The 23,017-nt window shown below is 42.1% G+C and overlaps 1 protein-coding gene across 2 annotated transcripts in view; it reads left to right on the top strand.

The window, feature by feature from the left end:
* The first annotated feature begins 18,777 nt into the window (after positions 1 to 18,777).
* Positions 18,778 to 23,017, top strand: part of PRKCH (protein kinase C eta) — a 206,213-nt gene continuing 201,973 nt past the window's right edge. Inside the window, exon 1 of one of the 2 annotated variants that reach the window (XM_036919496.2) lies at positions 18,778 to 20,123. In XM_036919496.2, the coding sequence (XP_036775391.1) occupies positions 19,761 to 20,123 (363 nt within the window). In that variant the 5' untranslated portion in view covers positions 18,778 to 19,760. The remainder of the gene's footprint in view (positions 20,124 to 23,017) is intronic. The other variant, XM_036919488.2, reaches the window with a different exon arrangement.

Here is a 23,017-nt window from a genome sequence, read left to right as displayed (position 1 = left end):
ATTCACTGTGCCCAGACTTCATTTTTCATTAAGAGCTGTATTCCCCAGACTTCCTGTTACAAAAATTATGGGGTGGTACCCCCTAGTGGAAGATACAGAGAAATTTCAGTTAACTAGTACTAAAAGCACTGGAGGTGCAAAAGACAGACAGCAAGGCCCTCTGCTCTTTGCTTCTGTGTGTTCATTCTTTTGTCACTAACTTACTATAAAATAGTGGGGGTCAACTGTGAGCAGAGTTGGGTGAGTCGAGCTGCAGGTTGGGAGCAAAATAAAAGAAAAATGGGACTCAGCTAGGTCTTAAGTGGCATTGACATTGGGTATGTATGGGATGGCTGCATTAAGAGACAGTGGCTGAGCTAGCAAGGATGGGCTTGCACTTGAACTGCATGGCTGGAGTTTGGTTGTAGAGGTTGTGCTTGTTGAGTTGGCAAGAGAAAGACCCAAGATCTAAAGATGACAAGTTGGGTGAAAGAACTGAGAGGGGGTGGGAAGAAGAGCTCTGTAACTGGAAATAGTTACATCAAAACTGAAATGGACTATCCAGTGTGAAAGATGAGAGGGGCTATATCCCAGCATGAGGTCTGGATGAGGTAGGGGACAGCAATGCAGAGCAGTGTCTATGGAACTGGCAGATCCATCCTCCTGTCCCCAAATGAGTGAAACTCACTTGTTTGGGGATGGCCTCTCTGAAGACTGGAATATGCACAATGGCTTTCTTTTTCACACAGTGACAGTATCTATTTGAAACTTTAGGAATTCCTCACTTATGTATCAGGAGCAAACAGTTAAACATTTACTAATTTCAAAAAGTTATCAGTCTGTGAAATTGAATAAAATCAATGTCTGTTGCACATGAGGGCAAAGCCATATGTTCTAACATCCGTGAACTGGGGAGGAAGGGCTGACATCTTAGGAAAATTGAGGTGCCTATCAAAGATGTGTTTAAATGCTCTTCCCTGCTGGATACTGTCAATAACCTGAACAAACTTTTAATTCCATTCTCCAGGTCACTGATTCAAATGTTTGGATACCTTGCCTCAGCGCCCTGGGAACCTGTCCTTGTCATGCATACTGACCGATATTGATATGTTAATATTCAATCTAGAGATTGTACATCCATGGAGGGTTGTAAGGGCCCCTGACCTTTCTGTCTGAATAGTAAATTTGAATTTGTGGTGGTTGTGTTTAAAACTTTAGTTTTCTTTCCATAGAAAGAGTGCTGTGAGGAAGCCTGCGTTGTGTCAAATTCTAAGCCAGAGTTTGGGAATCTAAAAGAGCCCAAGACCCTGTATGATACTCTTGCCAGTGATTCTCAAACTGCTCAAGTAGCAAAACCTTTGGGGAGGCAGAATATTTAAAAATATGCATTCCCTGAAGCCTGCCTCTTGCCATTAAACCACAATCTCCAGAGGCTGGCACCTAGGAAGCTTACTCAGAGCTTATCTGAGGATTGCCCTGCTTTGGGAGAAGCCAACCTGCTCCTTAAAATCCATCTGAGGAATACTCTCCTTGATCTTGGGATTTCTGTGACACAAGGAACACAAACTTACTCAAGCCAGTTTTAGTAAAGGAGTGACTCTCATTCAGAGGTGAGGAATGTTGCAGAAGGAAGGAACTGAAAAAGTCTATGTGGTTCTCACAGGAGTAGAATTCGTCATGCAGCGTCCGACCTAGACGCCCTGCGGCATTATTTCCTGTGGCCACTTCTCTCTGCGCTTTGGCAGGGCTCTTTATTTGCTCCTTCAATTCCTGCGCTTTGCATGGCTTTCAGTGGCTGCAGATCTGACTCGGGCACCGGTGCCGAATCACCTTACGGCTCCTCCTGACTCTGGCAGTCATTCTTTAGTTCAAGAGACCCCAGCTTGGGTCAGGGGTCCAGGCCTGTTCTGATCTATTGTGGCAGGGGTGGGGGAAGGTCCCACAACACACACGTGGCAAGCTGAAGTGACTCTTCTAAAGGAGGGGGTGTAGTTTCGCTAAGCAATCAAAGGGTCTCGGTCATACCTTTGTAACTTCCCCTCCTTTGGGCTTCGCTGGAACACTTCTTATAACAAGGAATTCCAAGTTTGTGAGGTCCATTCCTTGTCCAGTTCTACATATCCCACAGCTTCTTTGGTAACGACCATCATATATTCTAACCTCTTTTTCTGGAGTAACACAGAATAAACTTACTCCTTGCTCTTTAACAACTCCAAAGATGGCTATCGTAGTCACCTCAAGTTCTCTATGTCCAGACCACATGCGGTTAGTTCCCTGACCTAGTCCTCTGTTTATCTAGACTCTCATCATTCTGGACTCTTTCCTTTGCACATGGCTTAAGTTGTTGGTTGTTCTTATTAAAGAATTTGCTTACTTATATACATTAATGCTTTTTGAAGGATTGAGAGTGGCTTTAAAATATGCAATAGAAGAACATACAAAAATTACTTCAAAAGAATGAAGGCAAAGGGAATACGTTTTGTAAAATAAGCTGGGGCTGAGTGAGAAGTTGGTTCATGAAGCATCTGCCACGGAATCCTGTGGCTTACTTAGGGTAGTCTGAAGTCTTGCTTCTTAAGCATAGGGGTCAGTCCAAAGAGGGAAGGATAAATCAATGAATCTGTGAAAGAAAAATAAACTGTTTTATCTCAGAAGAATTTAAATGATTTCTAGTGCAAAGAATAGGAAACATTTTCTCCTTAGGGGTTCTCCCGGAGAAGATGCTATGAAACCAAGTAAACAACATTCCTAACAATATTTTTGCAGTAAATACTGCAGTCATTTCCTAGGACTGTTACTTATAACATCTGCAAGAATGAGAGAGGATGGTACTTGGTGAAAACACAATTCTGTGAAGCCATTCTAGGGAGGCTCTGTGATCCAGCTGGGGTGTGCCACCCTGTGGTTCTCTGCCCCAGTGACTGTGGATGGGTGTTAGAGGATCTAGCATTGGTTTTCAAGCTTTGCTTTGGGGGTCCCATCAGTGCTGGGACTTCGAGCTCTCCAGCCCTTCCTTGCTTCCCATTCTCTGACTCTGGGCTTCTAGAAAGACTTGGTTTGAACAAAGATTCTATGGTTAAAAAAAGAAGTTTGAAAACTACTGATATAAAAGAATGGATGCAGTGCCATCCTTCAGATAATCTTCCATAAATATTGCTTATTTCCCAAAGTTTTCAACAGTCAAGGAGCAACAGTGAGTTCTAAGACTAAACACCCACCCTGTAAGTTCCTAGAGCACAGAGCTTCCATGTTGCCAGTTCAACTCAGAGCCATATGTTTTAATAAGCAAGCAAGCTAGGGAGGGATTGACAACTTCTTATTAAATCTGAGGTACCTACCAGGTACATATGGTGGCCAGAAGGCCACTGCATGTTCACTTGGAGGTGGGCTAAGAAAGGACTGTCTGTTGGTGCTCAGATTCTCCATAAGAAATAATTTGGTGTTTGCTCTAATAAGATGATACACAAGTACAGCCTCAATGATTTTAGCCTGGAAAAAATGTAAAACTCTTATAACCAAATACCCATTTTATCTATAAGCAAATATCAGTAAATCACTCATAGAACATCTAGCTTTTTATACTAAGGAAGGTATATATAAATTTAAAAATTTAACATATATTAATTAAGGAAGTTGATGGTTTGGGAGTTAGAGCCTTTTCTTTGTGAGTATGATAGGACAAGCAATCTATTAATACCCTTCTGGTTCTCGATACTAAAATCATAGCATTGATGTACCAGAGGAAACCCAATGCTCCCATCCTTGTAACTGGAGTAAACACTGTATCAGATCCATTGATGGACTATTGTTCCTGACTTTGAAATGCAGTGGTATTAAGTGCAGGTTCCTTGTAAGCCTGTGGCTCCCATTGGGAATGGGCCTGGGGAATCAATGTTGAGCTAGTGTGTCTCAGCCTATAACTGATTTCAGTCCTCAAAGATTATGGAAAGATCCATGGAAATGGCAGTGGCAGACACTGTTAGGTTTTTCTTACCAGATTGGACCAAAAGGTTGACAAAAGGTTCAATAAAGATCAGTGGTGGACTAGCTGTGCGTATAGCTCACTTTGTATAGAATATTGGCCCAGGAGTCCCAGAACTCACAATTCTTCAAGGAGGAAAATGACATGCATTTTGGATAGACCACCTAGTAAATTAGGAGAGTAAATGATAGCCTTTAGAAAAATGTGATAGACTAAAATCCCATTAAAATACCAATTGTAACTTCCCCATCTATTCACAAAACCATGTGCTAACTCAACCCCCTACCCCCTTTTTTAAGATGTCTGTGGGAATAGTGTATATGTATGAGGATTTCTATGTATTACTGTTGAAGACAATTGAAGAGTGAAATTGAGAAGCTGTAAAATTAGTCAAATGTAAACTAATCTTTATTAATTTCCCAAGATTGCAACAAAATCTGTTGGGGCAAAACCCTAAAATGTCTGACTGACCAGAGCTGCATGGACTGATAGAATCCCACCTTCTGAGGGCCTGGCAGCTGGTGCCAAAAGCAGAAGCATCTGACTACCCACAGGCGCTTTTGACCTCATCTCAAATGACCATGGCATGGACAGCACCCCAGAGGCCAGAAGCCTGGCGGGCTGGGGAGCAAGGACAGCAGTGAGACTGGTCCCAGGCTTCCCCAGAAGCAGGAGAAAGACTGCTCCCCCACCTGCATTAGGCCCTCCCTCACACTTTCATGCAACCCACTCGGGCTGTCGTTACATTGGTTTGGGACATGACAGGAAACCCTAACACTGGAATGGCAGAGCTCCCCCTGCCCAGCTTGTACAAACACCCATCATTTACCAAGGAGACCAGATCTCTCGGTCCTCAAAATGGCTGGAGGTCTTTATTTAGCAAATAAATTAACTAAAATCAGAGCTCTCTTTTAGAAGTGATCTGTGGGTGATCAATCTTCTCCAAGAGGTTTATTTAGCTTGATTTTTAAAATGTGCTAAATGATAGGAGAGAATCTTGTTAGGTCCCAGGGTCTGACCTGTCTGCACACTTAGAGCAGTGAGCCTCTGTCCGTGAACTGCGAAAAGTTGGTCTATTAGGCAGGAGCCAGAGGCAAGCATAAGACTTCTCCCTGGAACATCTTATCAGGGAACCTGGCTCAGAACCTGCCTATCAACAGAGAGGATGGCCAAACTCTCCTGAGGTAGTGATATGTTCTTATTGAGTTTTACATTTCACATGTTCCTAGGTGGCCATTTACAATTGTTTATGTTGTGTCACTGATCTTGCTAAAATTTGTTTGATTGTCAATGCCTGACTGAGGTGGTTGGGTCAGTCAATCTGCCTGCCTTGTCTTCACCCCCATTCAGAGTCTGTCTGCTCCCTGCACCCAGAAATATGGATTTTGACAGAGACACTAGATGGATATTGTTTGAAATTTTATATTTGTTATTAAGTTCTATATCAATTTAGGGTTAAAATTCCCATTTATTAAGATGATTTACTTTCTGATTCTTTAAATCTAGTATATCAGCCATCTCTCCTAGCTTTGTGTCATCCAAATATTTGATCACCATACCCCTTCATCCAAGGCACTAATAAAAATGTGAAGTATTTGACTAAATGTTGATTTGTTGATGAGTTGGTGGATTTATTTGAAGGAATATAAAGCGAGCATTCAGTGTCTTGTTGCAGATCTGTTTATTGTCATGGAAAGATATCCATAGTACAAAAAAATCATTGACTATCATGTTTTTGGTTTTATTGTGAAAATATGTGTGGGTGTGTACATAAATGTGGAAAAGGGCTGGAAAGAGATGCACCAATAAAGCCAGTGTTTATTTGAGTGGCCAAGCTACTAGTAATTTTTCATTTTCTGTTTAAGGCTTGGATGTATCATCTGAAAAATAACTTAATGAGCATGGATTCTTTTATAACTAGAGGAAACATCAAAGAATTTTATATTTAAAAAAATAAAAATAAATAAGGAGAAAGATCAAAGAGAATCTATGGCGTATCTCTAAAGATTCTTCTCAAGGTCTGATAAAGTGACTCTCAGACTGCTATACTGAACAAAATTATTGGAAGAGATTTTTAAAAACATCTCCCTTGGGAGAATCACCAGATGATTCTTTAGTTGCCAGTCTCCTGACCAGCCAGAGGACAGAGTCCCTTAATTAGCTATGAATACATCAAACTTCTCTGCCTCTTATTATCTGTAGGGTCTCAGGTAACTAACCTAAGCTTCAAAAAAATATTTTTTTCTGATCTTCAGAATGGGATGTTAACATCTATCTTGAAGGATGATGGTGAGGCTTAAATGGAGTAATGCACCTAAGACACTGAATCCAGGGCCTGGCACAGAGTAAAGCCCAGTAAATGATGTGTTGGTATCCAGAGTATCTAGGTCATGGTTCTCAACCTTATTCATAAGTCATTCCTTATCACACCTCTCACCTCTTCTTCCTTTCCAACACAACTTAGGATCTTATCTGCGACCGAGAAGAAAGCAAAGAAAGTATAATTGCTTAGTATTGAAGTTGCTGCCAGTTTGCAAAAATCACTATTTTTTATGATCTCCATTTAAAGTAATAAACCCTTGATCAATAAATTATGTCTTAATCCTTTTGTTTAAATCTTTTGCTTCCTTTTTGTGGGTTTTGCATTACTGAAATGCCTTTTGCATTCTGGTACGCCTGGAAGTTAATTCAAGAAATATTTGTAATTGTGCATAAAGCATGTGATCTTCATTCCCCAAAGGACTTAAAAGCAGGTGGAAAAGCCTAACCAGTAAAATATCAGTTTTGCACATTATAAGATTTTAGTGGAATTTGTCATTTTAATAGCCTGCTTGATAAGGAAAGACTGAAGCAACAAATTTTTTAAATCCCTTTTTCAATTAGAGCAGGATATTTTAAAAGCCATTCTTATGGAAAGTTATCAGTTTCTATAGCATATAGTTCAAACCACCTCAGAAGGGCTGCAGTCAAAGAGATCCGGTCTTGAAGAGGCCACTGAGCTGGCCGGGAATATTAGTGTTATTATAAATCTGGTCCTTTTCCTTCCTCTTTGCATTATGGTTGGTGGCCATTAGATGGCACTGTGCATTTCAATTACGAAAAGCATGTGACGTTCTAATGCTGGGCTGTGCAGAAGGAAGTAATATTCATTAGATAACATTGTTGTTTTCTTGTTGCAGTGAGGGTAGAAACATTTTATTTTTCACATGAAAGTTTCCAGTAATATAATTTATTCAATAGAAATCTAGAACATAATCCCAGAGTCCCATATGAAACTTCCCTTGCATGAAGAAAATGTTCCTTTCTAGGTGATATGAGAATAAAGCCATTTAGATTTTGGTGTGGGGCTCCTGAGTCAAATGAGGTAAATAATATAGCTCCTTCACCTCCCCTCAGAGCATGTGCTGCTGATTTTCTAATGATGTTGATGAACTTGAACTGGTGCAGCCCTATTCTTTCACTTGGAGATCTTCATCACTAGAAGGCATTTGCTTACAAATAGGATGCACATCCATTTACAGATTATCTGAAGGGCTAGACAGCTCTGGACAAGAATAAAATTAATTGGCTTTCTTAGAATTGATAGATCAATCCCAGGAGCTAGCTTTATGGCTCTCATCATTCACTAGCCAATGGAAGATGATGTCAGTGAAGTTTCATCGCCAGACTTCACCTCCTGCATCCGCAGCTCCTGCTCTGCCAACAGCCTCCTTGTTCCTTCATCTCCTGCTTCCCTCCTGCTGTCTGCCCCATCACTCCGGAGCCCCACCGAGGCCTCCTGGCCTCTGCTCACACAGCGCTTCCCCGAAGGCTCACCTTGCCCAGGATTTCAGGGACGTTTCTGGTGGTGATGTTTCCTAGTCTCTCTCTTCAGCCCATGTGTCCTCTTCTTCCACTTGGATATATTCAGGCACTTTTCAACTTAAAACAACAACAACAACTTTTTAACAACTGTAAAAAACCTCGTCTGAAATAGCACTCACCAGGCCCACCTCCATACCTCCATCCGGGCGGTTGCCCATGCAGAGTATCTGAGAGTCAGGCATCACCTTTCCTTGCTCCCCTTTCCACAGCCAAAATGATGGATGCCATGCCTGCCAGTCCCTAACATTCACTCTGCCACTTTCCTGGGCACACGTTGGATCGCCTCTCATTTGGATGGTGATCAGTTAACCTTCCCCTCGTCTTGGTTCCTTTCAACCCATTTTTTACATTACAGCCAGAGTGACCCTTGTGGACATCATCATGTCTAGCTACCCCTTGAAATTGTCAATAGTCTCTCTTCTTTCTCAAGACAGATCCAAACTCCTGAATATGAACATAAGGCCCCAGGCCCTTCCTCTCTTTCTGGTTTTCTCTCTTTTGCCTCAAACTTTATACTCTGTCCTTAGATACATCTTTCAGCAAATCGAATAGGGGGTGTTTTCTCCAGCCTCCAGCCTCTGCACACTGCCCCCTCTATTTGCAGTTCTTTTCTCTCCACCCTGTCACCTGGGTAATTCCTACTGGAATAGCTTAGATGTCACTACCTCTGGGAAGGGACCTCTCCCTGCTGCTTCTCCAAATAAGATGGCTCCCCTGCTTACCACAGCATTTATCACACTATGGGGTAATGTCCGTTAATCTGTCTACCCCTCAGACTGTAAAACACAAGTTTATCTTACCTTTCATCATATCTCCACCATCTAGCACACTGCTTAACATATAGTAGGTGCTCAATAAATATCTTTTGAATGAATGAATGAAGACCTGGTCATTTCTATTTATTCTTTATACCCCAGGTCAGTTGTCTTCCTCCTGATCTGACAGTAGTTGTAGAAGGAAAAGATTTTTCTGCTTCTAAGATCATGCAGCAAATTAAGACAAAATAAGGTTTTCACCTGATTTGGGGGGTTAGGCCTGGTTTTGTTTTTATGGCTATTGCCTTCAATTTTAGTTTTTTAAAAATGTATGTTACTTAAAACTCTAAGGTTTGAAAACCTCAAACGCTTGCTTGGTGAAAATTAGTCATGCAATAATTTAAGGGTGTTAAGCCCCATAATGTTTGAATGAGGATGTGAGCATTTTGGATGTGCGTAAAGAATGTGTGTGTGTCCTGACTCCTGTTTCCCTCCTCTTACCACACTCTATGTACTCACTTCCTTCAGAGGAAGAGGTGGTTTATTCCTTATGTCCATAGTGATACCGAATATTTCTTGAGCAGTACTATGTATCAAACACTGTTGTAAACATTTTACATGCTGTTAACTCATTTAATCCTCAAAGTAAACATCAAGTGTTATCATTTTTGATGTATCAAAAACATCTATTTATATGAACTTATTAGAGATAAGGCATGTTGAGTCAGTGGTTTTAGAGAAAAGACTGAGGCACAGATAGGTTTAATAACTTGCTCAGGGATGAGCAGAGAAACCAGGATTTGTACCCAGGCAGTTTTGCTCCAGATCTTGACCTCTTATTTACTCTTATTATGGAGAAAGCTTGACAATGAAATACACTTTTTATTAATTTGAAGATCCTAGCAGCCATTTAATGAAATATTGTTATGTGAACCTCTTTCAACTTGTAGATATTTGTTAGTAAAAGGGCCCTTTGACACCAAAACCTCCCTTCTCTTCTGCCTCAGTCTGCAGCATTCCTGCCCCAAACCTCTGCCTTTCAGGTTTCCAATCCTACTTTTCCTCTCATCTACTGTGACACCCTTTCTGAGACAAGCAAAGCCTTACTATGTTGGTTCTCCACAAACTGAGGGCTTCCTTTCTTACTTTGCTTAATCATGTATCTCTAACTGCTAAGTTATTTTTCCTTCCATCCTACTGATGCTAATACAGAGACCTGTTAAGTTTTACAAGATCTCTTGCTAAACATTATTTATTGCATATAATCATACTCCATAAGTCTTGTTCTTAGAAGTTCATGTGTATCTGAGTACACCCCACCTAACTTAAAATCAGACTTAAGCTCGGTAATCACAACACAGCTACAGAAGTTAACAAACTGCTTTGTTTGATATCACAAAGTATGATTATGATGTATACATTATTAGAAAAGTTATATGCAAATAAATGTTTCAAAGGATAAATAACATTTTTCACGTGTGTTTGGGTGTGGTGTGTACGCCTTAATAAAGCACTAATGCAAAAAAAATCACTTTTTTTATTTAAAGATCTTTGTTTCATTTTTATGCCAGATACTGTTCTTGATAATTGTTATGGATTTTTAATCTAATCCCAATAATTGTTGGTTTTTTGAAGCTCATTTAAATTATTATAATTAATATTTCCAAATCACAGTGATTAATAACATCTGTAAGACTCATTACAGTGTTTATTAGACATTGAAAAGACATTTTAAAGAGTTTGAAACATAATTTGGGTAAACAAAGTGTATTCTAATATCCTATTTTAAGAAGTGGGATACAGTGAAATTGTAAGACAGCGAAATGTTCTATACAAACTTTGCTGTTCACTGGTACAAAATTTCTGAATTTTCTTACAAACAACAAAAATAACTTTTTTCCACTGGTTATAATTTAACTAGTGCATCAAAGGAAAATGTGAGGCAAAAATTCTCCTGACATTGTATTTCTAAGAAAACTGATATAAATCATTGATTGCACCATAATTTACATGTTTTCCTTTATTGTTTAATGAAACATATCAAAGCAGTATGTGGCACTGCTATTTATATGAACTGATTAGAGATAAGGCATGTTGAGTCAGTGGTTTATAGAGACTAGAACCTGCCTTGGGGAGCTTTAGCACCATACTCTGAAGACCCAGTAACAAAGTACCTGGAAAATATTCTACTTCTGGCTCCTCATCTGTAAAAGTTTTCATCCAGAGTTCTCTTCTAGATCAAAGGGCCTGTCCTTTTTGTGTTCTTTCTTTTACTTTCTGACCTATCTTAATACATGCTTTATTTTTGTCTTTCATTTTAAAACACTTATTCCATACATTTATTGTCACCTCAAAGTAATGACAGTCATAATTCTACGTGGTTAGAACAATCATCAGATAATTGTAAGTGGGAACAAAAAACAAACATGTTGCTCAGTGCCAGGTAATTTTAAAACTTAAAAAAACAACAATTAACCCATAAATATAATGCACTGAGTCTCTGATTGCTATTACAAAAATGAACCCAAACTAAGAGAAATAGCTTGTGCATTTACATGGAAATATACACTCTGGAATGATATCACTGCCTGCCATCAGCTATCTCAAACTGAGTCCAAGTTTTTAAAGTCATTTCCTAACTAATGTTAACAAGCACAGGTGTTTCCTGATTTCAGTTGTTCAAAACTAAAAAAAAATGAGCAAGTCAGGGAAATGTGTAAAATTCCTTTGCTGGCTTCCTTCTCCTGTATCAAGCCCAGGTTTCATCTTGGTGCTCTATGTAGTTTTGATATTTCCACACCCATTTAGCCCATGAGATAATTTTCTCCCTTTCTACTTGTTATACTTACCAGATCTCTTGTTTTCTTATTACTGGTCTTAATTTTTCAAGTTTATTTGCATCTTTAGAATCTCAGTTTGAGTGATTATATTTGAACTAAGAGAATGTGTCAGCTATTTATCTCTGATGTGAACGGTCTCTGTGGCTAGCAGGGTTGAACCCCTGCATGACTGTGGAGCAGTGCCTGGTCTTGACTCACCCCTGAGAGGCACATGGCATTGAATGTGAGGCAGCAAGAATGGTGAGGGGGAGGCAAGGAGAATTAAGCAGCAGGGTGAGACAGAACTGATAACATTCATGTAACACTGGAGGACTTTGCAATGTGCTTAAAAGTCAGTTTTTCATTTAGTTCTGTGCAATTGTGACTTGTCTGAGGTCATCTAACAATTTTGGAAGTTGCAAACTTAAGTCTTCGAATGCTATTGCCTCTTACTCCCAGGGTTCTTAAACTTACATACAGAAGAATCACCTGGGCTTGTTAATCTCTGTCAAAAATGCCAATTCTTGGGTCATCCAACTCCCCACTCCACTGCAAAGGTCGTGGCCAGATTGTCTGAATTGCCCTGCTATCCCTTGTTAGCTTTTAGGGCCAAAATCATGGTGTCTGCATAGTGGGACTTCATTAAATTAGTATTGAAAATAAATAATATCTTGATTTATCACAAAGTATTTGCTTAGCTTGCTCTTCTAGTATCTAGAAAAAACATTTGTTAACTTTCTGTATTCAAAACAAATGCCTCAATTCAGAGTTCTAAAAAAGGGAGAAGGTGAAGGAATTTGAGGGAGTTTAATGTAGGAATATGTCTTGACAGTTTTGTGGAAAGTTCCATTTTTATCCCTGCATGAGAAAGATGTCTGGAGACGACATGAGAATTTTACCATTTCATTACCAGGAGTTCAGGGACAAAAGGTCTTTTTTTATTCCTCCTTACTATGTCCTACATACAGGGGCCAAACTGCTTTTTCATTTCCAAGAACAAGAAAAACTCAATTTTCACCAGAAAGACAATAGGAAATGATTGCGATTTGAAAGGGTTAAAATCAACCTTATCTATGATTTGGTGCACAGTTTTTAAATCTTAGCTAAAAGGGCTTTTAATGAGCTTCTATAATTTTCATTATAGAAAAATCACATAGTACGTAAATGAAAAGAAGAAAAGCCACCCTTAATAATAAACATTTATAAAGTTGCTTACTATGTGCCAAGCACTGTTTCAAGTGCTTTGCAAATAATAACTTCTATAAGGCTCACAGTAACCCTCCTTACAGATGAGGAAACGGAGGCACAGTAAGGGCAGGTAGAACCTACAGTCATGCAGCTAGAGGAGATAGGATTCAGGCAGAGGCACTTTCACTCCAGAGTCCCTTTTTTCAACCTCTGTATGAGCTGGACTTCGCACTGTAGTCTGTGATCTGTGATAACCACTGTTCACATTTTGGGGTTACCCCACCAAATTTGCACATGAGACAATGTACATTGTGCACATTTTATACCAAATAGGATCCTGATATTAGATCCAAAATTACTGTTTGATTAATTGGCTCTTTTCACTAACAATATATTGTGAAAATCTATAATGGCTATCATAATAAATAGTTATGACTACATCCTGGTAAAATATTCTGTTGAATATCAAGCTCTCCATCTTCTCCCCCCCACCCTGTACACAGCTTTGAAAAAACATAACCAAGAAGGCCTGAGTGATCTTGTTACTAAAATCACTGAATTGGCAAAAACCATTTTGTGTATTAAATTGTACCACTATAGAACTACTCAATTCAAAGGCTGAACGACTGTATAGAGGGCTTTACAAATGACCTAAAGGCAATTCCAGAGGACTTTGATCTGTCTGAGTATGATGTCCACTGACCAGAATGGAATTAATGATTAGATTGTCACTGAATGAACCAGAGAGTGCCATCAACAAGACATGGACAAACCTAGTAAAGGGTGAGAAAAAAACACAGTTAGAGCAAAATAATCATTTTCCTCTTATATGTTTCTTAGACAAGCCATAAAATCTAATAACTTGGTTCCTACTTGTAGCTAATAACCACCTGGCTTGTTGATGGACTAGAACAAAATGAGAAAAGTTAATGGAACAAACTGACCATTAGCTGTATTAATAATAGGTTTAGAGATAATTATTATTATTTTAAATCATATTCACTTGCTTCTATTACTAATGCTTTTATTTAAGTATAGTTGATATACAATCTTATATTGGTTTTAAGTATACAACATTCATGAATGCTTTTTAAAAATACTTAAATATTAACAATGAATTATAAGGTCTATATTCAGAATTTTTAATTATTTTAGTTTGAAAAGACTTTTTTCTTCATTTGGTGACATGCTACTTTATGGAGTTATCAAAAGTGGATACAGAGAAATGTTTGAGGTGACTAAATGCAATTAGTCTTGGCTCCCCTAAATTACGTATCTCTTTTATTGTATGCTGTATATGAGACACTGAATAGATCTTTTTTTTTTTCCATGAAATTGTAATGCAGGCTAAGGACATTTATGAATCTGTTTCTTAATAGAATGCCTGTAAGGTTTTCCAGGGTTCCATGCTACAAGAAAGGCACTTTAGGTAGTGTGAAAGATTTCATTTGAAAATATTCTGATATGAGTAGATTCAAGAAGGTGAGTTATGTCAAAAAGCAAAACAGCCATTGGAGAGTTTTGTGTTTGTTCTCTTCACACATAAAATATTTAACTTCACCAGATTTTCCTGTTTGAAAACAATGGCAGAAATGTTTTACAGAGTCATTGCTCTTGATCACCAGCTATGTCTGGGCAATTATCAGTACAAAGTGTGACCAACTTGGCTGCTTTTTATGGGGGTATTACTTTCACGATTGTTCCTCGTTCTGATCTCAATCCCTAGAATCTGTCTTACTTAAGTGGAATTTTGAGGCAAGCAGTAATTTATGGCCCTTCTTTTGAGGAAGCTCTACCTGTCTACTCCCTCTACCTTTTGAGGACTTTTCCCCTTCAGACTTCCTTTCCCTCATTCCTTCTCTCATGGTGAGTTGTTGATCACTGACAACATTGGCTGGTGTGTCAGCAACCTTTACCTCACTGCAGACCTCAATCCTCTGATCACATCCCATAATCTCCCACCCTCCTTTGTCTCTTGTTTCTTCCTCTAAGTCATTGAAGATCTTCCCTTTATCCTGAAGTTCAGGAACTTCACAATAATGTGTATAGGCATGAGTCTCTTTTTACTCATTCGGCCTAATATACTGTGTCCTTTTCAAAATGAAGCTAGTGTCTTCCTTCCCTTCTGAGAAATGTTGTCACGTTTGTGAAATACCTTTTCCTGTTCTTTTTGGAGCACCTGTGAGTAGGACATGGTGGCCCCACTTGTCTATATGTTACTTTGCCTATTTAGAAATGGATAAGAAACAGTACTGCGCTAACTTCTGCCCTGTATACCACTCCTTTCTGCTACTGAGAATCTCGATCTTCCTCCTTGTCCTCCATGTACAGCACTAGATTTCAATTCTACTGCGCATAGAACCACTCTATAGGATGAGGCTTAGGCAGGCATTTAAAAAAATGGGTCAAATCTCAGCTCTACTATGTAGTAACTATGTGATCCAATTCATTGAACCTTTCTGACCATGGGTTTCCTTATTCGTAAAATAGAGATAGCAACACTTATCTCACAGTTGTCATGAGGATTGAATGCAATAATATTTATCAAGTGCCTTGTTACAATACTGGTGCGTGGCAGCCAGGGTAACAGCTGAAATGTACCATGTGCTTGGCAATGTATCAAATGGTTTATGTGAATTATTTTATCTTTAGAGACCTTTTAGATAAGTATGTTTATTATTTACTTGCAAGCCCAACACTCTAAGAATTGTTTTCATATCCCTGTATTGCATTTAATCTTTGTCTTTTGGTATACCTATTTTAAGTACTCAAAGTATATTTATATTTCTTACTTAGATTTTTTAATGTTACTTACCACCCTATTTTTCATGTTATTTATTATATGTCATTTTAATAACTGCCTACTATTCCCCTGAGTTGCAATTCTGTAATCTACTTTGCCATTTCACTATTTTTGGAGCTCTTCAGGCAAATAACTGATTTCTTACTTTGAGTCTTTTGATATACATTGTCAAACTGTCCTCCAAGGCTGTGCTGTTTCACAGTAACATGGGATAGCTTTTGACTTGGCTGTGTTATTCTCTAAATTCTCTAATTCTATTTCAAAGTGGATTGGGGGTTGTGTGAAATGTTCCTTAAGAAATTAGAAAAATGGCAGTGCTTCAGGCTGTCAATCAGTCAATCAAAAAAGCATTTAGATAATGTACTAGGAATCCTATGTGGAGAAGTCTAAAGTTACAGTGTGACTAAGACAAGAAACAGTAACAGCAGCAAGGGAAAAAAAGCAAACCTTTAGTCTATAAGAGGACCTATAATACAGATTTTTAAAGCAGTCAATAAAGATATGCAAGTTGCCATATTGCATTACCTACAAACCATCAGTGAGCGATGTGGGATGCATAGAGGGGAGTTTTTGCTCCCCTTCCTTAAAAGTCAGGACCAGTTCTGGATAAAAGCTGCCACAGGTTTGTATTGGCAGACAGTCCCTTTCTACAGAGACATTATACTATGGGCTGTCTACTGCCTGTCCAGGGTCTCCCAGGAGCCATCTAATGACACATGACATAGGCTGAAAACTGAGTCTTCTTCCAGATTGATTTAAAGATGCAGGTAGAAAAAAAATCTTCATTCCACTGGGGCTCTGAAGGTAGAAATGTGTTAAGTTGGGGCTGCTGTTGACTCTCTCTCCTGGCTGTACAGAGGCAATTTCGGACAGCAGGCTGAGAGTCACATAGATGCTTCTTTCTAACCTAAGGCTCATATCCTTACCCGTGTCTTGGATGGCAGCCCCTCCTGCGGTCTCTGAACTGTATGATCTCTCTCCTCTCTTGCACTGCTTCCTTTATTAGAGAATCACTAGAATTCATCTAACAGCTCTCTCTTCTCCTCAGCTCTCTTCCCCTTTCCAGCCAAACCTCTTGAAAGAGTGTACACAGTTTCTCCGTATACCTCCTTATTTTTCACTTTAACCTATTCCAAGCAGGCTTCAGACCCACTCCTCTACTGAAATGGCTCAAAGATTATTGAGCACCTGTCCATTGCCATCTCCGCATAGCCTTCTTTAGTCTTTATTTACTTACTGTCTTAGCGTCATTTGACCTAGCTGAACAATTTCTTCCTGCTTGAAACCTTTTTGGTTGGTTTCCACAAGACCTGGAAATCATACTCTTCTGGCTTTTCTCCCACCTACCTGGCTGCTGTTTTTCAACTCCCTTGCCTGCTCCTCCTCCATCTATAAATGTTGGAGTTTCTGGAGCACTCTATCCTAGGCCCCCTTCTTTTCTTACACTAAACTCTGTTTTCACTTAACAGAGATCTTGTCCATTCTTCTAGCTTCGATTGCTACCTATATGATGTGACTCTTCATTTTGTGTCTGTAGCTCAGACTGCTCCTCTGGGCTTCACAACCACACTGCCGAGTGCGCACTTCAGATTTTCAGTTAAATGTATCAAAAATATATCAAACTTGACATGCTTCAAATTGAACTCTTCATCTCCCTCCACAAAGCTGTTCCTCCTCTAGTGTTCCCTAATCACTCATGGCTTCCCAGTCCACACAGCTGCTCAAGCCAGATTTCTGCAAGTCATCCTTGATACTTTCCCCTTCCTCATTCCCTTCATTCAGTCTATCCCTGAGACCTGTCAATCTACCTCCTAAATGCTCTCACATCTGTCTACTTGTTTTCACCTTCATCACTGCCACCTCTGTCCCGGCCACCACCTACTTTCCTCCAGACTTTGGCAACAGCTTCCTAACTGGTCTCCCTACACCCATGCTTGTGTCTTCTCCATTCTTTACACAACTCAGAGAGCTATTTTAAAGCACAAATCTCATCCTGTCCTGGCCCTGCGTAACAGTCTTCAGAAGCTTCTAGTTGCCTATAGATAATGGCCAAAGACTTTCCCAGGACCTACCAGTCTGGCAGTCTTGCACCCTGACCTACCTTTGCAGGCTCATTTCTGCCACTCTCCCCTCACCTTTCTTGGCTCGGGCCACATGGAGCGCACCCTGTTTTCTCAGGAACCCTGAATAAACTGCTCCTTCTGCTGTGTACTTACTTCTTCTGGAGATCCTTCCCTGACCACTTCCTCCAGGTCCCATCATCCCCTTGCACCCTAGGCCTCTCCATCACTGCATCCCCCAGGTATGTGGTCTAGTTGTTGTTTCTCCTTGCTGGGAGACTGTAAGCTCCAGGAGAGCAGGCACCACCACTGTCCCTCTCACTGCTCTGTCACCACTGCTCACCTGTGTCCGGCACTGATAGAGTGAAGATGGAGAGTCTGGTGTCTCCCACATCCCAAGCCCAGGGCAAAAGTGCAGCTGCCCACCGTTTGGGAACTGTCTTCTTTAAGTGCCAAAGCCTCTAGCAGCAAATCCTTCAGTGGGTCTTAAAGCTAGAGTCCTGCTCTTTGGAGGAGAAGGTGAAGAGCTGACCCAAATGTTCCCCTGACCTCTTCTCCTCCAGCAGCAGGGCCAGACAGGAGCTCCCTGGATGTTTGGGAGCTTGCTGTACAAGCCCTGCCTAAAAGCTAAGGTGTCATTAGGGTGATATGCTGCCTGCCTGCCCTGTTCTGTTAAGGAAGCTTTGGTATTAAGACAGGCCCTCCCCCACCGATCCATTGTTCTTACCTGTTTTCATTCTTCCCTAAGCCTCCATTCATTCGTGTGAAATGGTTGAGAACCTACTTGGTTTGAGAGTGCCAAACAGGGCACTGGGGGGAAAGGGGCTAGAAAGACCTGCTCCCAAGGGAGCCGGGATAGCCAGGCAGAATGTAGTTAAGTATCTTAAAAATGACCTAGGCTTTATGGGATACACATGGGTTGTGGCTGGCCCTCAGGGAGCAAGCTTTGTGTAGAGCAGAGTAGATGAAAAGGTTCTCCCAGGGGACAAATCTGCTGGTGCCACTGGTGCTCAGGAACAAAAGGCTGCCCACTCTGGCAAGCCCCGGAACCTCCCAGCGTGTTCCTAGAAGAGGCAATCTCTTTGCGCACATGTATGGGTGAAGTGTGTGTGTGGGCAACAGCTGCTCTTGCCATGCAGGGCTGGGTGGACCAGGAACCACTCCGCAGAGGAAGAGACTTGGGACACCTCAGCCACGTCTGTCTTCAGAACCGACCTTTCCTGCTCTTTGTGCAACAAGACACACCTCTCTGAGGAAGGAGGCAGACAGGATTTCCATCATTACTACTGCCTTATTAAAACGAAAAAAAAAAAAGAAAACAAAACACACAACTATATAATTACTCTCTGCAAGAAAGGCGCACAAACAGGATGGGCCCGAGCTGAACCCGGGATGAGCCATCCCTGTAAAGATTAGGGAAAGGAAGCTCCCCGCCGTGAGCCCGCCTCCAGCCAGGGCCTCTTGCAGACGACCGGGCAGGGTCACCAGTCCACCTCGCCGCGCGGGCTCTCTGCTCCACCCCCTCCTGGCCTTCCAGCCTCCCGGGACCTGTCCGCCGTTGCCTCAGGTGTTTTTGCCCGGGCTAGCCAGGAGCCCTTGCCTTTTCGGCCTGCACCTGGCGTAGCCTCTGACCCACAGCACACCGCCGGACCCCGGGCAGCAGGGCGCGCGCAGAGCTGGGCTCCCCGGCAGCGCGCGCCTCGCCACTGACAGACCGCAGGGCCGGGCCGGGCTGGGCGCCACGCCCCCGGGGTTCGAACGGCGCGGGAGCCCGCGCAGGTTTTCGGTGAACTGGAGCCTGGCTGCGCGAGCCTACTGCTTGGGATGCGGCGGCAGCCGCTTCCTGGTTCGAAGCTCGCCGACGGGGGGAGAGCGTGAGCCCGCGGAGGCGGGGGCAGGAGAAGCAGGAGGAGGCGGGGGCAAGAGAAGCTCGGGGCTGGAGCTGGCCGGACGGGTCGCTCCGGCTCTCCGCGGAGAGGAGCTTCCCGGCCCTGGAGAAGGGGCGAGTCCCGGGCGAGCCCTCGAGAAACGCCGCGCGCTCCAGAGGGGCGGTCGGGCTACCCCGGCCCGCTGAGGGCTCGGCGCCGGGCTCCCCTCCTTTCCACCTCGCGAGGGAGGGAGGGAGGGAAGGAGGGGAGGGGAGGTCCCGCAGAGGGGGCAGAATGGCCGGTCGATGGGGGCTCGGGCCCTACGTTTCCCGGGAGCTTCCTCCACGCCTGCGGCTGCCGCGAGGGCTGGCCTGAGCAGGGGCTCCAGGCTCTCCCGCCGCGAGCCAGCGCGGGCCCCCGGGGCCGGGGAAGCGGCGCCGGCATGTCGTCTGGCACCATGAAGTTCAATGGCTACTTGAGGGTCCGCATCGGCGAGGCCGTGGGGCTGCAGCCCACCCGTTGGTCCCTGCGGCACTCGCTCTTCAAGAAGGGCTACCAGCTGCTGGACCCATACCTGACGGTGAGCGTGGACCAGGTGCGCGTGGGCCAGACCAGCACCAAGCAGAAGACCAACAAACCCACCTACAATGAGGAGTTCTGCGCCAACGTCACCGACGGAGGCCACCTCGAGCTGGCCGTCTTCCACGAGACGCCCCTGGGCTACGACCACTTCGTGGCCAACTGCACCCTTCAATTCCAGGAGCTGCTGCGCACGGCGGGCGCTTCGGACACCTTCGAGGGCTGGGTGAGTAGCCGTGACCCTTCCGGCTGTGTCCACTAAAATCCCTTCTCCCCTTTCCACTTCTCAAAACTCGCGTGGGTCCCGCATTCCCATCGTCTCCCGGAGCTCCATGGAGGAGGGAATTCCCTGCAGATGGTGGTCCTCGCTCGGGTGGCCGCGGCCCTGGTGAAGCGACCGCGGTGGGTGTGTGAGGGTGCAGGTGTGTCTCCAGGAAGCTAGCATGGACACGGTCCCCTTTAGTGATGGCAACTTGGGCTAACGGGAAGTCGGGGCGGGGGCGGACACCCTCCCCCTCCCCAACACCGCGCAGACTTTGGGTAAGGCTCCCCAACTCTCGCCACGCGGGTAATACGCAGGAGAGGCAAGGCAATGTGTGATGTGAGAGTGACTTGATTTGGTAAAAAGTACTTAAAGCTCTTCTTAGGGGAAAGCCGTACATTCTCGCAAGTATTATTCATAATGTTTATGGATACATGTTGGTTCAGCCGCTCAGACCTGCACACGTGTTTCAGCATGCATATCCATTACATCCCATTGGTACATAACCTACACTGGCAGGGATCGGAGTTCTTGGGTCTGCACGTTGGCAAAGTTTTATTGCTTAGCAGTTTTCCTAGGAGCTGAGGTTTAGCCACTTGTTTGTAGTAACTTCGGTAGTTCAGTCTCGGCCTGAGAAGTGCGGAGTCCGGCAGTGTGCGGTTCTGCTGTTATTGACCTGAGGGGTTCCGGAGCTGCTGCGTAGTTTGCGGCCCGCCCACAGCCCTTCTCTGTGCCTCACCTGTTGATGTTTCCATGTACTGACAAGTAGTTACCCACAACTTCCTTCTTGCCTCCACTTTTTCACATAGCTCCCACGAAGCAAAGTTGCTGCTGCAAATAAATTAAAATGTCTAGAACACTGCATAGTGCTAAAATGCTTTTGCTTCTTAGTCCTCATACTGATACGCATGTTCTCACTTTTACATGATGAAAGATAATTATAATGAAGTGATTTGGTTTGGCAAAAGGGAGTAGGCGGTTTGAAGACCCTCCGGAGTTTAAAGGTTTAAGTTCCAGAGGATGTCAGTTTTGAGCCCAGAATGTGAATCAGTGTTGAAAACTTGTTTGAAATTAATAAGTAGTGGAATCAGATGGATAACAATGAAGACTCATTTATATATTTATGTTTTGTGTTGAGGAAATTGATCATTTTACCAGTTATTCTGCCAAACTACAGATGGCTTGTGGAGCTTTCTCTCTTCCGCTGAACTTCATGAAATTATATTTACAAATGTACTGGGGAGGAATGTCTAAAATAAAGTCACATTTTATCCCATGAATTTCTGAATATGAGAGAGAGGTGAGCTTAGGAATCTGAATGGAATTACTGAGTTGTGTCTAATTTGGAGTTAGATGGGCAAAGCCCCAGAGGAAACTGGGTTCTGAAGTGTGGCCAATGGCTATTAGAAGCATGCCGTCCTGGAAAGAGTCTAGCATGGTCCTTCTTACCCCTCATCTGCACACTTTAATCATATGGGGAGCTTGAAAAAATTCTCACTTTTAAGCACTCTAGAGCAGAATCTCTGGCTGTCGTACCTCAGTATCAGTACTTTCAGACTCCCCAGTATTCAGTCAAGGTCGCGAACCCGTGTCCTAAGAGTAAGACGGAGAGATGAGGACAGGAGGAAGTAGCATAGGAAGACCCGGGATACCTGACATGGTGTGCGGAGCTGCGTCTTGTCCCACCGGATGAACAAATTGAAATGTAAACTTAACTTCTGTATCTATTCTTGTCTGAATTAATTATATGTAGATGTTTGATATAACCCACTAGTGGTGTTTTGGAAAACATGAGTATTTGGTAGGATAGGTCAGAATTTAAATGAGATTGAAACCAGTGATTGTCATGCATTTATATTCAGTTGAGGAGGGCAGAGCTTTTTTTTTTTTCCCCTTAAGTTCTGGGTATTTTGAAACTGAGGATAGAATAGATAGAAAAAATAGTGCTTGCTTTAACTTTTAAGAGCCATCTTAAGAAAATATTTGGAAATATATGGAATGCTTGCTTTAAACTTTATAGATCTAAAGGTTATTTTGAAGTTTAGAATTACAGAAATATTTATTTATCTTTAGCATATTAAATTGAAATGTGTAGTTTATTCAGTTACAAATGGAGTAACTGAACTTATTCCACCATAAATTTATGTGTTGTGATACCTAGCAACTTACTTTTTGCTAGATCATGAGTAGAGAGACAAAAATTTAAGATAATTTGATCAATAGAATAAAACAAAAATGTTGTTATGCTTTCTGGCTTAATATACTTTCTAAGTATCAAGAGGATAATCATTATTACATTGATTATGTACCAATTTTGTCAATATGTTTTACCTTCTAAGTTTAAAGAGAGAAGTGGTTAGATCTAGTTTCTGCAGTATGTTCCTAGTATCAAGCATGGTGCCTGACCTGGATTAGGCAATCAAATATTTCTTTCCTGGCTGACTGTAAATATTTCATTTAATCTAAATAAAACCCAAGGGAAGTGGTGGGATATACTTAAAGCAGTCATAAGCTGAAATTCACAGTGTTGAACACTTAAATTGGAAGAGATCTAAAAGACATAAGTTCCCACTTGAAACTAGAAAAGAAGAGCAAGTTGAACCCAAAATACACAGAAAGGAGGAAATTCTAAAGATAGCAGAAATCAGTGAAAAAGAAAACAATGGAGAAAAATGAATGAAACAAAAACCTGGTCTTTTGGAAAAAATTAAATGAAATTGATAAACCTCAAGCCAGAATGATTAAGGAAAAAAAAAGAGCAGACAAGACTACCAATACTAGGAATGAGAGAACATTACTATAGAATAAAAAAAAAAAAGGAGTATTATGAATAATTTCATGCCAGTACATTCCACAAT

This window comes from Manis pentadactyla, chromosome 11 (assembly GCF_030020395.1).
Source record: "Manis pentadactyla isolate mManPen7 chromosome 11, mManPen7.hap1, whole genome shotgun sequence".
Lineage (NCBI taxonomy): Eukaryota > Metazoa > Chordata > Mammalia > Pholidota > Manidae > Manis > Manis pentadactyla.
The sequence above is the reverse complement of the archived record's forward strand: the minus strand, read 5'-3'. Positions and strand labels throughout refer to the sequence as shown.